Source organism: Heteronotia binoei, chromosome 14, assembly GCF_032191835.1.
Source record: "Heteronotia binoei isolate CCM8104 ecotype False Entrance Well chromosome 14, APGP_CSIRO_Hbin_v1, whole genome shotgun sequence".
NCBI classification, from domain to species: Eukaryota; Metazoa; Chordata; class Lepidosauria; order Squamata; family Gekkonidae; genus Heteronotia; species Heteronotia binoei.
In genome coordinates this window covers 58,532,104-58,544,519 of record NC_083236.1, presented here as the reverse complement: position 1 = coordinate 58,544,519, position 12,416 = coordinate 58,532,104, and the positions used below count along the sequence as shown (strand labels likewise).

At 46.4% G+C, this 12,416-nt stretch overlaps 1 protein-coding gene across 1 annotated transcript in view; it reads right to left on the bottom strand.

Moving 5' to 3' along the window:
- Positions 1-208: 208 nt before the first annotated feature.
- Positions 209-12,416, bottom strand: part of RBL2 (RB transcriptional corepressor like 2) — a 33,461-nt gene continuing 21,253 nt past the window's right edge. Inside the window, exons 14-22 of the mRNA XM_060253905.1 lie at positions 11,502-11,613; positions 10,259-10,534; positions 8,145-8,422; positions 6,318-6,494; positions 5,782-5,853; positions 5,274-5,370; positions 2,603-2,808; positions 2,106-2,270; positions 209-910 (exon numbers count right to left, since the gene is read on the bottom strand). Coding sequence (XP_060109888.1) covers positions 740-910; positions 2,106-2,270; positions 2,603-2,808; positions 5,274-5,370; positions 5,782-5,853; positions 6,318-6,494; positions 8,145-8,422; positions 10,259-10,534; positions 11,502-11,613 — 1,554 coding nt within the window. The 3' untranslated portion in view covers positions 209-739. The remainder of the gene's footprint in view (positions 911-2,105; positions 2,271-2,602; positions 2,809-5,273; positions 5,371-5,781; positions 5,854-6,317; positions 6,495-8,144; positions 8,423-10,258; positions 10,535-11,501; positions 11,614-12,416) is intronic.

Here is a 12,416-nt window from a genome sequence, read left to right as displayed (position 1 = left end):
GGAGATTGTAAACCGCTCTGAGTCTGATTCAGAGAGAAGGGTGGGGTATAAATCTGCAGTCTTTTTCTACTTAGAGAGAACACTGCTCAGGAGTCCCAAGGTTTTTTGGGGGGAGGGGGTGGAATGGCTACAGCAGCCATCACCTGGGGCCAAAGAGTTAAGGCCACAAAGGCGATTCCATCGTTAGACTGAAAACAAGAGATCTGGGGGCAGGAAAGTGATAATCTTTTTTGCAAGGCTACATGTTCCAAGCGATACAAGCACTAGGTTTACCACACAGCTTTAAAAACACGCAATTAATGCTTTTCTGATGTGTAAAAAAAAAAGCTGGCCATTAAAACACCGGCTCCTATACATTTACCGCTTTTGCCAATAAGTTAAAAAAAAAAAATTCTGTTGCTTAAAACCCAAGTCACAGTTAAAAACGTTCTCCATACGTACGTCAAGGTGAGAGGCATGGCGTTCTGTTGTTCCAGCGTCAGCATGGAGGCAAAATTTCTGCTCCCCACCTAACCGGGATCAGCGCTGCAGTCCCATCTGATTCAAAGGGAAGTAGAAGTCTCTTTACACACTGCAGTTCCTCGAGTGACCAAAGCAATTCCTCCCCCCCACCTCTCAAAAAAAGTGTTAAAAATGCTTCATTATTCCTTGGAAAGTGCCTCAAAAGCAGGGAAGGTTGACAAGCTCTGACCCTACTGGCTGAGTGTCAGAAGGCAAAGCCATCTCGGGGTAATGAAAGTCAATGAGCCCCTCTGTCATTGGCCACATCTTGCAGTCGCCGCAGAAGGGCGGTGTGATTCTCGGGGCACATGCGCTTGGCTGGCGATTCGGACCCCTCCTCCAGGACGATGCCTCTCTTCTTTGTTGCCGTCTCCCCGGTTCTAATCATGCTGTTGATTTCTTGAAGCCTCTGAAACAGAGCAGGAAGCAGGGAGGGGACTTCAGTTTGGCTGCCTTTGGCCATTCCACGCCTAGCTGTGTTTGCCCCCTCCGGAAACACTGCAAAAAGCTTCCACAGAATAGCTGCACTGTTACCTTAAGCCAGGGGTGTCAAATTCATTTGCTATGAGGGCCCGGACCTGACGTACAGGAGACCTTGTCAGGCCAAGCCCTAAGTGTCATAAACAGGGCTTTTTTTTGTAGCAGGAACTCCTTTGCCTATTAGGCCACACCTCCCTGATGTAGTCAATCCTCCGAGAGCTTACAGGGCTCTTAGTACAGGGCCTACTGCAAGCTCCAGGAGGACTGGCTACATCAGGGTGTGTGGCCTAATATGCAAAGGAGTTCCTGCTACAAAAAAAAAAAAGCTCTGGTCATATATGTAATGCCAGGTAGCAGAGACTTTATAAAGCACACAAACACAATTAAAGGTTTAAAAAAAACTTAAAACATGAGCACTCAGTGGTCTTAAAGGTGCTTTATTTGTACCTTTCCTGTGCAATTAAGGCAACCGGGCAAAGGAAGCTCTGGCTCTTTCCCTCCCTCCCTAGGGGACCAGGAGGGGAAGGAGCCTCAGCCAGTACACAGAAGAGAAGCTCGTGCAACTAAAAGAGCCTGGCAAAGCAAGCAAGCCCTCCCCCTCTCTTCCCCAAGAGAAGAGCCTCAGCCAATGGAGAAAATAGAGATTTTGCTCTGTAGCTCCTGTGCAACTGAGCGAGTCTAGCAAAGCTAGCTGTGATGCAGAAAGAAGCAATAGAAAGGAAGAAGGAAGCAGTTGTCAGCCAGTTCCTCAGGGGCCTGATAGGAGCCCTCTGGAGGCCTGATTTGGCCCCCGGGCCACATGTTTGATACCCCAGCCTTAAGCCTTCTTTCAATCGCTTGCTGCCATCTTTTCTGATTGGCTGAGCAGATCAAAATAACTTATTGGCAATAAGTTTGAGGCTGCTGCCACCATGATGTTTTATTCTCTCTCTCTCCAGCGCATTTTTACATCGCCTCTCTTCTCCCCTGCGCTCGGGCTTCCTCTGTGCGTGTGGCCCCACCCACTGTGGCAGCCATTTTATGACTGTGCCCACCACTCTGTGCCCCGGTTCCAAAAATGCCTGGCAGCTCAAAAAAGTTGGGGACCCTTGAGCAACAAGCAGACGACAACCCTCGGCTCTCACCTTGGACGGGCTGCTGCTGAAGTAGTAGAAGATTTTCTCGCGTGGAGAAAGCACAGACTCGTTTTTGTGAGGGGAGATGTAGATCGAGTGGTTCTGAGACAGCTGGATTTTGCGTGGAGAGCTGCTTTTCACAAACGGGTACGGAGACAAGGGGGGAGCTTCACCCTGTAAAGGGAAGGCCTTAAAATGAAACCTGCCACTGTCATCAGAGAAACCCAGGGCAGGTTGCCATAAGTCGTCTGTGACTCGATGGCATTTACGCATACACAAGAACACAGTTTCTTAGGATAGATACAGGCCATTTTTAACACAAGGAGCTAAATGTGGTGCTGATAAGTAAGCAGGGAAATCCCTTTCAGCATTCAGGAACAAAATGCAATCTTTACTGTCAAGATTATAGTTCTAAAAACAACCCCTCTTGCAGTATTGTCAAGTAGACAGGATAAGAACACTACCTGTGTTTATTCACTGCTGAGAATAAGGTATGGTCAACTTACTCCGTTGGCTGAAGAATACTTCAGAGCAAAGTCTTTAATTCGGTCTGTGTAGACATTATTATAAAACTGAATCAGGTCCCCTCGCTCTTCTTCTTCAACATCACTGTTGGCCCCGGTCAGACGGGTTGGAGTCGGGGGAGCACTACTGGGCTGAGGAACAGGTAGCGTGCTGCTAGATCGCATCACCGGGCTGGAATCTCTGCTTGCTACAAAAAAGGCACAAATGGAAATTTTTAAAGCCACCCAGGTTACCAACTGTATTTCTTGAAAATTCTTCTAAGCATATCCTCACCCGCCCTTTATTCATACTACCGCAGTTCAATGTCTTCTTTACCGACAGGCTGTGTAGCCTTGAATGCGGCAGCTCTTTCAGATGGCATTTGTTGGAATTCAATATGGTTAGTATACTCTTGTATTGGTTGGACTATAATGTTAAATGGCTAAAGTTTTTTGTTTTTTTTAAATGCCTACTTTAGAGGACACTTGTAGGAAGTGTGAAGCAATCAGGAATGCTTACTTATTTATTTACTTTACTTATACATCACAGTAGCCCCATGGTGCAGAGTTCGATCCCGGTCAAAGCTGGGTTCAGGTAGCCGGCTCAAAGTTGACTCAGCCTTCCATCCTTCCGAGGTCGGTAAAATGAGTACCCAGCTTGCTGGGGGGGAAAGCGTAGATGACTGGGGAAGGCAATGGCAAACCACCCTGTAAAATGTCTGCAGTGACAACATTGTGAAAGCAACGTCACCCCAGAGTCGGAAATGACTGGTGCTTGCACAGGGGATACCTTTATACACCAAACCCTTCTTCCCAGTGGGAACACTAAAGGGGCTCACATTATGATGATAACATGGAGGAGAACAACAACCCCCCTGTGAGATAGTTCAGGCTGAGAGCATGTGACTGGCCCAGGGTCACCCAGTAAGTTCCCATGGCAGAGTGGGGATTGGAACCTGGGTCTTCCAGATGTGAAAAAAAAAGTAAAGGTAGTCCCCTGTGCAAGCACCAGTCATTTTCGACTCTGGGGTGATGTTGCTTTCACAACATTTTCACGGCAGACTTTTTACTTTTTAATTTAACTTAAATCATGTATTTTAAATCTATTAACTGGTTTTTATATGTTTAATCTTTTAATTGTTAAATTTAAAGTTTTTATCTATTAATGTAAATGTATAAAATGTTGTTAGCCGCCCTGAGCCGCCTAGGCAGGGAGGGCGGGATACAAATAAAATCTATTATTATTATTATTATTACGGGGTGGTTTGCCATTGCCTTCCCCAGTCATCTACACTTCCCCCTCCCCCGCAAGCTGGGTACTCATTTTACCGACCTCAGAAGGATGGGAGGCTGAGTCAACCTGGAGCCGGCTACCTGAACCAGCTTCCGCTGGGATTGAACTCAGGTTGTGAACAGAGGGCTCCGACTGCAGTACTGCAGCTTCCAGATGCTAGTCTGCCACTAAAACCACTACACCATTGCAGCTTATTTAGGTAGTCCACTTCCATGCTGCCTTTCTGCCTCTCAGAGGAACTCAAGCTAGGCAACAATTTGAAAGCTATGAAATGCAATCGAATAACCTTTGAAATGAACGTAAAACAAATCAATTCAATTCGGGTAAAATAAAGACATCTACATTTTATCCAAAGGCCTTTGGGAACAAACATTTCTTCACCTTTTCCCAGGCAGCCTGCAAGGAAGGAGCCAACCTCACCCCTTGGGGAATGGGAGTTCCACAGGTCAGGGGCAGCAGGTGGCAAGGCCCTCCTGCCCACTGGAGCTCAGATTGGCTCCCATTAGCCTCAAAACTCAATTGGTCCCTACTGATTGCATATACAAGTAGTGATGCTCTCCACTTTAGAGCTTGTCTGCTTGATCAACTTAATACCCGTGAACATACCTATCTTATTTATCTTAGCTGGAGAGCCAGTTTGGTGTAGTGATTAAGTGCACAACTCTTAACTGGGAGAACTGGGTTTGATTCTCCACTCCTCCACTTGCAGCTGCTGGAATGGCCCTGGGTTAGCCGTAGCTCGCAGAGCTGTCCTTGAAAGGGCAGCTTCCATGAGAGCTTTTGCAGCCCCACCCACCTCACACGGTGTCAGTTGTGGCGGGGGGTGGGGGAAAGGTAAAGGAGACTGTGACTGCTCTGAGACTCTGATTCAGAGAGAAGGGCAGGGTATAAATCTGCAGTTTTCTTCTTCATTAATGGATCTCAAAGGCAGCTTACTAGCGCCAAAAAAATAATGCCTCTACAATCACTGCGGACTAAAATGACATATCGCTTCATACAGAATAGGTCTTCTTGCTTGCCTTTTTGGTGGTTAAAGGCAGACACTTGAAGCCTTCTGCCCAAGTTTCCTGGTACTCTTACTGGTACCCTTCTTGGGCTACAGTGAGATCAAGGAAAGCATCTTCCATGAATCCATGATCTCGCCATTTGGTGAAGCTGATTAAACTACCACCATGCTACATGAGCATCAGTAGCCAAAAATGTTGGCTACTTCCTTGTAGGCTGGTCAGGGAAAAGGAAAATGGGTGGAAGGAAGCATCCTATTTATTAAAACACATTGTACATTCCATCGAAGTAATAACAGATCAACGTGTTCTCTTGTACTTCTTTTACCGTCGGCAGCAATCCATTCCAATTTATAGTTCAGTTACAGTCACTTACTTCTGTCCTTACTCCTTCCAGTCGGAGAGTTCTGTTGCCTTTCACTGCTGCCTGAACGCCTTCGCCGCCGGCCCTTAATCAAAACACTTCGATACACCTTCAAAAAGACAACACTGATTTTAGCACACCCTGTTCTCCACCATGTCCTTGTGCCAGGACAAATACGGCAGCAGTTAAAAGCGGAAACTTTTCTGCAGTGCCTTGCAAGCTATGCCAGGCTCCCTCCATGAAGTTTTTATTCAGTGCAAAAACCTTTACTTTTTCACCAAGCGTTTGCTAGATTCGGTGCTTTTTTTTTTTTTTGAAGGGGGGTGGGGCGGCAGCAATTTTGTTTTAGGCTTCTTAATCATTACTACTGTACATTATAAGTTTACAGGTTCTTTTTATCTGTGTTTAATTGCTGTGAGCTGCTAAGAAGAAAAGGATTTTAAAAAAATTTAGATAAATGTGCAATTGACAACTGCATATGGTCTGAAAGGCTAGTAATTCAGGCACAAAATTGGCTTACGTGGCTCTTCGCTTGCGGCTGGGTCCGATAACAGCGCATGATGTTCTGAAATGATGTGTCTTCTTTCGTGACCTAGAAATACCAGAAGAGAATCTGCTTAAGTTTATAATAAGTATCGCTTTCATTCTTAAATCACAGGATCTTCCATCTTTTATATTATTTAGGTCAGGGGCGGCCAAACTGTGGCTCAGGAGCCACATGTGGCTCTTTTGTGCATATTGTGTGGCTCCTGAAGCCCCTAATGCCCCATTGGCTGGCTTGGAGAAGGCATTTCTCTCTTTAAATCTATTCTCCAAGCCAAGCCAAATGACAGTTTGAAGAATGCATTTAAAGTTAAAATTGCTTTCTTTCCACCTCTCCCTTGCCCCTCCCCATCTATTTTTTCCTTCCTTCCTTCCTTCCTTCCTTCCAACATCTGATGTTCAAATCTTGCAGCTCTCAAACATCTGATGTTTATTCTATGTGGCTCTTACGTTAAGCAAGTTTGGCCATCCCCGATTTAGGTAAAATCTGTGCATTTTTTTGTTATGCTTTACCTTTGCTATTACATAAATGGCACACATTAACAGCTGGTCTAAGTGCCGGTCCATCATCAGTTCGGAGCACTGTACCAGGGAGAACTCGAAACACGTCCAGATCTTCTTCCTCAGATCATCTGAAATATCCAGCTTGAGACACAGATCCCGCAGACGGACGCTCGCCAAGTGGAATACCTAATGGAGGGAAGGGAAACCACAAGAGCTAGTCTATCCCTATGCATTTTTAATCATCTCCTTCTCCAAAGAAACAATGAAAATATCTCATTCATTATAGACCATACAGTAAATTAGTATGACATGGCTGGTAATCTACTGTGTATGGACTGTATTACTTAACAACAGTTCTCTCCTTTTCTATGATTTCTGTTCCTTTTAGCCCTGGATTCAGCATTCTAGCTCTCAGACAGCCAAGATTTAACTTGCATTAACACAGGGGTGTCGAATCCATTTGTTATGAGGGCTGGATCTGACATAAATGAGACCTTGTTGGGCTGGGCCATGTTGGGTTGGGCCATGTGTGTACCTATTTAAGATTAGGTAGCAGATACATAAATTTTATAAAGACACAGACAAACACAAATATTTTTTACAAACTTAAAACATTAGCACTCCTTGGTCTTAAAGATGCTTTCTTTGTATTTCTCCCATGGGATCCAGGGAACTGGACAAAGGAAGCTCTGGCTCTTTCCTTCCTTCCCCAGGGGACTGTGGGGGGGGGGGGGGGGAGAAGCCTCAGCCAATAGAAGGAGGAGAGTCTTGGTTCAGTAGCTCTGCTGTGCAATTAAGCAAGCCTTGCAAAGCAAGCTGTTATGCAAAAGGAAGCAAGATACAGGGAGAAGGAAGCAGATGACAGCCAGTTGCTCGGGGGCCTGATAGGAGCCCTCCGGGAGCCTGATTTGGCCCCCAAACTGCATGTTTGACACCCCTGCATTAACATATCCACACATTTTTCAAGAGCAAAGATCTTCTGTTCTGACGTGAAAGACCAAGCTAAATTCTCCAGAATATCTCAAAAAAAGTACCTCTGAGGGGATGAAGGGGAACACGGGGAAGAAGGAAAGAACAGTGACCTGTATCAGTAAGCTGTAGCAATGTCTGGGAGAATGGTAGAAAATGAAACCTGGCTAGCTAGGAGAAAAGCAGGGTGGTAGGCTAGTGCGCACTTTGTGAATTCTGGGAGACACTTGGTTGTTGAAGTACACACTTGAACATACATTATAACAGTATCCTCCTAATCCAGCATCAAAAATGGAAGGAAGAAGAAGAAGACTGCAGATTTATACCCCACCCTTCTCTCTGGATCAGAGTCACAGAGCAGCTTACAATCACCTTTATCTTCTTTCCCCACAACAGACACCCTGTGAGGTGGGTGGGCCTGACAGGGCTCTCACAGTAGCTGCCCTTTCAAGGACAACTCCTATGAGAGCTATGGCTGACCCAAGGCCATTCTAGCAGCTGCAAGTGGAGGAGTTGGGAATCAAACCTGGTTCTTCCAGATAAGAGTCTGCACACTTAACCACTACACCAAACTGGCTCTCAGTTTGGAGAGGAGAGGATTAAATAAAGAGATCACTCCATGAAAGTCATCTTGTCAGATCCAGAAACGTGCTTAGTAACCTTGAACTCTGGGCATTAAAGCTCAGAAGATTCACCTCAGGCTAAAGTTCACTCAGATAGAAAACGGTATGGATTTTGAACTGCCACTGTGCAAGACAAGATATTCCGGGGCGGGGCGGGAATGCACATTAGCCTTTTTCTCTGTGACCATATTCAAGCCACATCAACTGTGTCGCGACACAGGGACTTTCCGTGCGTCATACGTACCTTTCTAAAGAAGAGCGAGAGCGAGCCAGCCTTCCGGGATTTTGGACAGCTGCTGCCCGGCACCTGCTTTGTCCGCTGGTCTCCAGGAAGAGTGATCTGTTGGACGGCCACCTGGCCTTGTAACTGTAGAGCTGCCCCAGCCATCTGCTGAGTGCTCAGAGTTCCGGCGAGGCTCTGGGCACTGAGAGGCTGGATGGAGCTGGACAACGGCTGAGCCTGCCCACTAACGTTGACCTGGACTGGGATGAAAGTGATTCCTCCGTTTTCATTGGCGATGCCTACAGAAGCAAGCAGAAAGGAGAAATTAATAGGGGGAAGCAAACTCCTGAAGCGCAAATGCATTTGGATCAATGCATTCACGAGCTCCTTTCCATCTCTCTCTCTCTCTCTCTCCCTTGCTTTCATAAGCTCCTCTGGACAAGGTGCTTCACCCAACAGGAGAAGAGTTCTCCTGACGTAGCTGATTTAAAAAATAAACAACATGTGGCCAATTTGCATCCTTAATCCTTAGGGTATTCTTAATACAGTTTTCTACAATGAAGCATGGAATCAAACTGGCATACAATCTTGCCACCTTCCCCACCTGCATTCTTGTTATGACTTTGTAAAGAGTCATGTAAACTGACAACTCAGCTGCTTATTTTCAATGCTAGCTTATGGATATGTGCCTATTTGTCAGTAATATATTAGCTTCCTCTAATGCAGGAGTGGCCAAACCGTGGCTCGGGAGCCACATGCGGCTCTTTCACACATATTGTGTGGCTCTTGAAGCCCTCAATGCTTCATTGGCCAACTTGAAGAAGGCCTTTCTTTAAATCACTTTTCTAAGCCAAGCCAGCTGGTGGCTTGGAGAATGCATTTAAAGTTGCTTTCTTTCCACCTCTCCCTCTCTCATCTATTTTCCTTCCTTCCCTTCACTCCCTCAAACATTTGATGTTCATGTTTTGTGGCCCTCAGACATCTGACATCTATGTGGCTCTTACGTTAAGCAAGTTTGGCCATCCCTGCTCTAGTGGAAGCAGGACACTAGAAGGCCTCCTCCCATCAAGAGGCTGGGGTAGAAATGCAAGGGATCTTGGGGTACACTCCGCGATGAAAGCATCCTCAGTTTGCACCAGTTATTGGAACCCCCAGCACTTCCTTGACCATTTGGCCTCTTCACAGGCCGAATACTGGTGAAATAACACCTACTGGTGTTTTCCCTACTGGTGAAATAAAAGCAAACTTTCAAAACAAAGTTATTTTAAAAAATGTATTCAGCTACTGACTGCTTGCTTTTCTCTTCAATGTAAAGCCAAATTCGCTCACAACATTTTCTCTACTTGTGGAACAAGTTAGGATAAGAGAGCGAGACAGAGGGACTGATGTCAAGATCACCTAGAGACCACTCGTTGTGGAGTGAGGACTTGAACCCAGATCTTAGTCCAACATTCTGATATCCCTATGTATAGTCACAATATTTGCCTCTGGAGCCAAGAAGTAGCTTGCAGACTGGAAAGCCAAAGTTTAGTGACAGTCTTGCTTTGACCCACTTATCCTTGGCATTGCAACCCATTCTTCAAGGAACACAAAAGAGAACATAGCCAAAGGGGGCTTCTTAAGCTGGAGCTCACAGGGAGGAGAAAGAGGAGGTTGGATTTATACTCCGCCTTTCACTTGGAATCTCAGAGTGGCTTACAATCTCCTTTCCCTTCTCCTCACCACAACAGACAGCCTGTGAGGCAGGTGGGGCTGCGAGAGCTCTCCTAGAATTGCTCTTGAGCAGCACAGCTCAGAGAGTTATGACTGACCTGAGGTCACTTCAGAAGTTGCATGTGGAGGAGTGGGGAATCAAATCCGGTTCTCCCAGATAAGAGTCCACACACTTAACCACCACACCAAACTGGCTCTCAGGAACCAGTTGCGCCTACAACCGGCTACCCTACATGCCTTGACTTTATTTGTGTTCGTCTGGGACTGTATCTCCACAATTCTCAGCTGAATGATGGCTCCAAGAATGATGGCAAAGGATGTTCCCCTTCTGCTGCAAAGACAGCATTAACACTATTTTCTGCTGAAGGCAATAGCTGTAAGAACAGTACTAGATATACAGACAGAATTAACAGTCTCCTTACCTTGCACTGGTATCGTAACCGTCTGCCCGTTATTTGCTGTTACAGTTGCTGTTGCCACAGTTACCAGAGTCTGCCCGGGCACTGGGGTGACAGGAATCGTATCTGGGGAGACATTCTGCACAGGCACGGTACTGATCACAGGCTGCTGGGAGACCCTCACCGGGGTTCGAGTGCTGTCTGTGGGGGTATCGTTATCGACGAACAATCTTCTCCTGGTAGGGTTACCTGCAGGAGAGCTGTATCTTTCATAGAGTGTGGTTGGAGAAGATACAAGTCCTGGAGGAATGGCAAGAAGGGAGAGGGGAAAAAAACAGGGAGGAAAAAAAATGGCTTATAACCCAGGAATAGAATCTTCAGTCAATTCCGCTCAGGAATTCCAAACAAAACGCTCTGGTGAAGCTGCCCAGAAACAGGGGCGGCTGTCTGGCACCCTAGGCATGGCTAACTTCTGCCACCCAAACGTCACCAGGTCACATGGGAGGCACCCAATTTGGTACCCTAGAAGGCCAGTGCTCTAGGCCAGGGGTGGCCAACGATAGCTCTCCAGATTTTTTTTTTTGCCTACAACTCCCATCAGCCCCAGCCAGCATGGCCAATGGCTGGGGCTGATGGGAGTTGTAGGCAGAAAACATCTGGAGAGCTACCGTTGGCCACCCCTGCCCTAGGCAATTGCCTAGTTTATTTATTTATGGCATTTTATAGTCTGCCCTTTCCCAAGGATGGGCTCAGGGCAGATAACAGCATTCTAAAGACAGTATAAAAGCAACAGTTAAAACCAGAGCGATGTGGACAATATAGTTTGACAGATTATACAAATTATAAACGGCGGCTCAGTTGGGCACATGTTATATGAACTGAAGATAGTAAATAAAACACATTTATGTTACAGCAGAGATGGATTGCCACAAAGGGCCAGCTGGTGGAGTAGGACGCCGGCTGCCTCAACCAAAGGCCTGGCAGAAGAGCTCCGTTTTACAGGCCCTACGGAAAGGTTGCCTAGTGGCAGGGTTGGTTTCATGTAACGGTATGTATTCACATGGCTGTAACTCCACAAGGCGACTGCTGTGATTTCTATCAGACAATCTGCCCCCAGCTCTTTCCCCCAACACGCTTAGTGCCAGCTACACATGAGCGCACGAGTAAGAAATGTTCTCTGTTTAATATGAGGAGCAGTCACCTTGGGATAAATTGTTACAGCATAAAGCGACATGCAAGTTCAACCGCAAATGTTGATAATACTTACCCTTTCCTAAGGCTCCGCTTTCAGCCCGAACTTCACTTATTCTCCTAGGAGTTAAAGGAGAACCTGACACGCTGGTCCCATCTGGCCTCTCAAAGTAGTGAGGCGGCATTACCTAAAAAACATGAAAAGATTCCAGTGGCTTTAATATTTGCCAGGCCCAGTTATTTAAGATTTGCTGCCTGCGATTCAGTGCAGCTGTCAGGGAAACGTACTGCAGGCCTGCCCGCTCCCCCTTCTTCCTGTTCAGAGATATCTCCCCCCTTTTTCAGCTTGCGGTAGCCCCCCGAGAACGTCTGCTGCCAACCATGAAAATTGAATGTCCGGCAAGGTCTTTTCCCAACCTCCCTTGGGCGTCCTTTTCTCCCCACCGCTCAGTCTCTTTGCCATGCCACTGTCTCTCTGCTCCATCAGCAGCTTCCCAAAAGTAAGTGCCTGCTGCAAGCAAAGCCTTCAGAAAGTGCCACCTTGCAAACAGGTAAAATCTGCAACTGCCTTACTCATTCATGTGCTCCTACACTTTGGAACGGTCTGCCTGAAATGATCAGGCACACTACTATGAACATATGAAGCTGCCTTATACTGAATCAGACCCTCAGTCCATCAAAGTCAGTATTGTCTACTCAGACTGGCAGCGGCTCTCCAGGGTCTCAAGCTGAGGTTTTTCACATCTATTTGCCTGGACCCTTTTTAGATGGAGATGCCGGGGATTGAACCTGGGACCTTCTGCTTACCAAGCAGATGCTCTACCACTGAGCCACTGTCCCTCACCAATCATTCTGCGAAAGGTGGAAAAACAAGGATTTTTTTAAAAAAGAGGGATTTCTTGCAGAAGGAACAAAACTGTGGTTTGATCGTTCAGATCAGGAGATAACTTTTATCAGGAATAAAGTCCTTCATACACTGATTGTCCTGCTG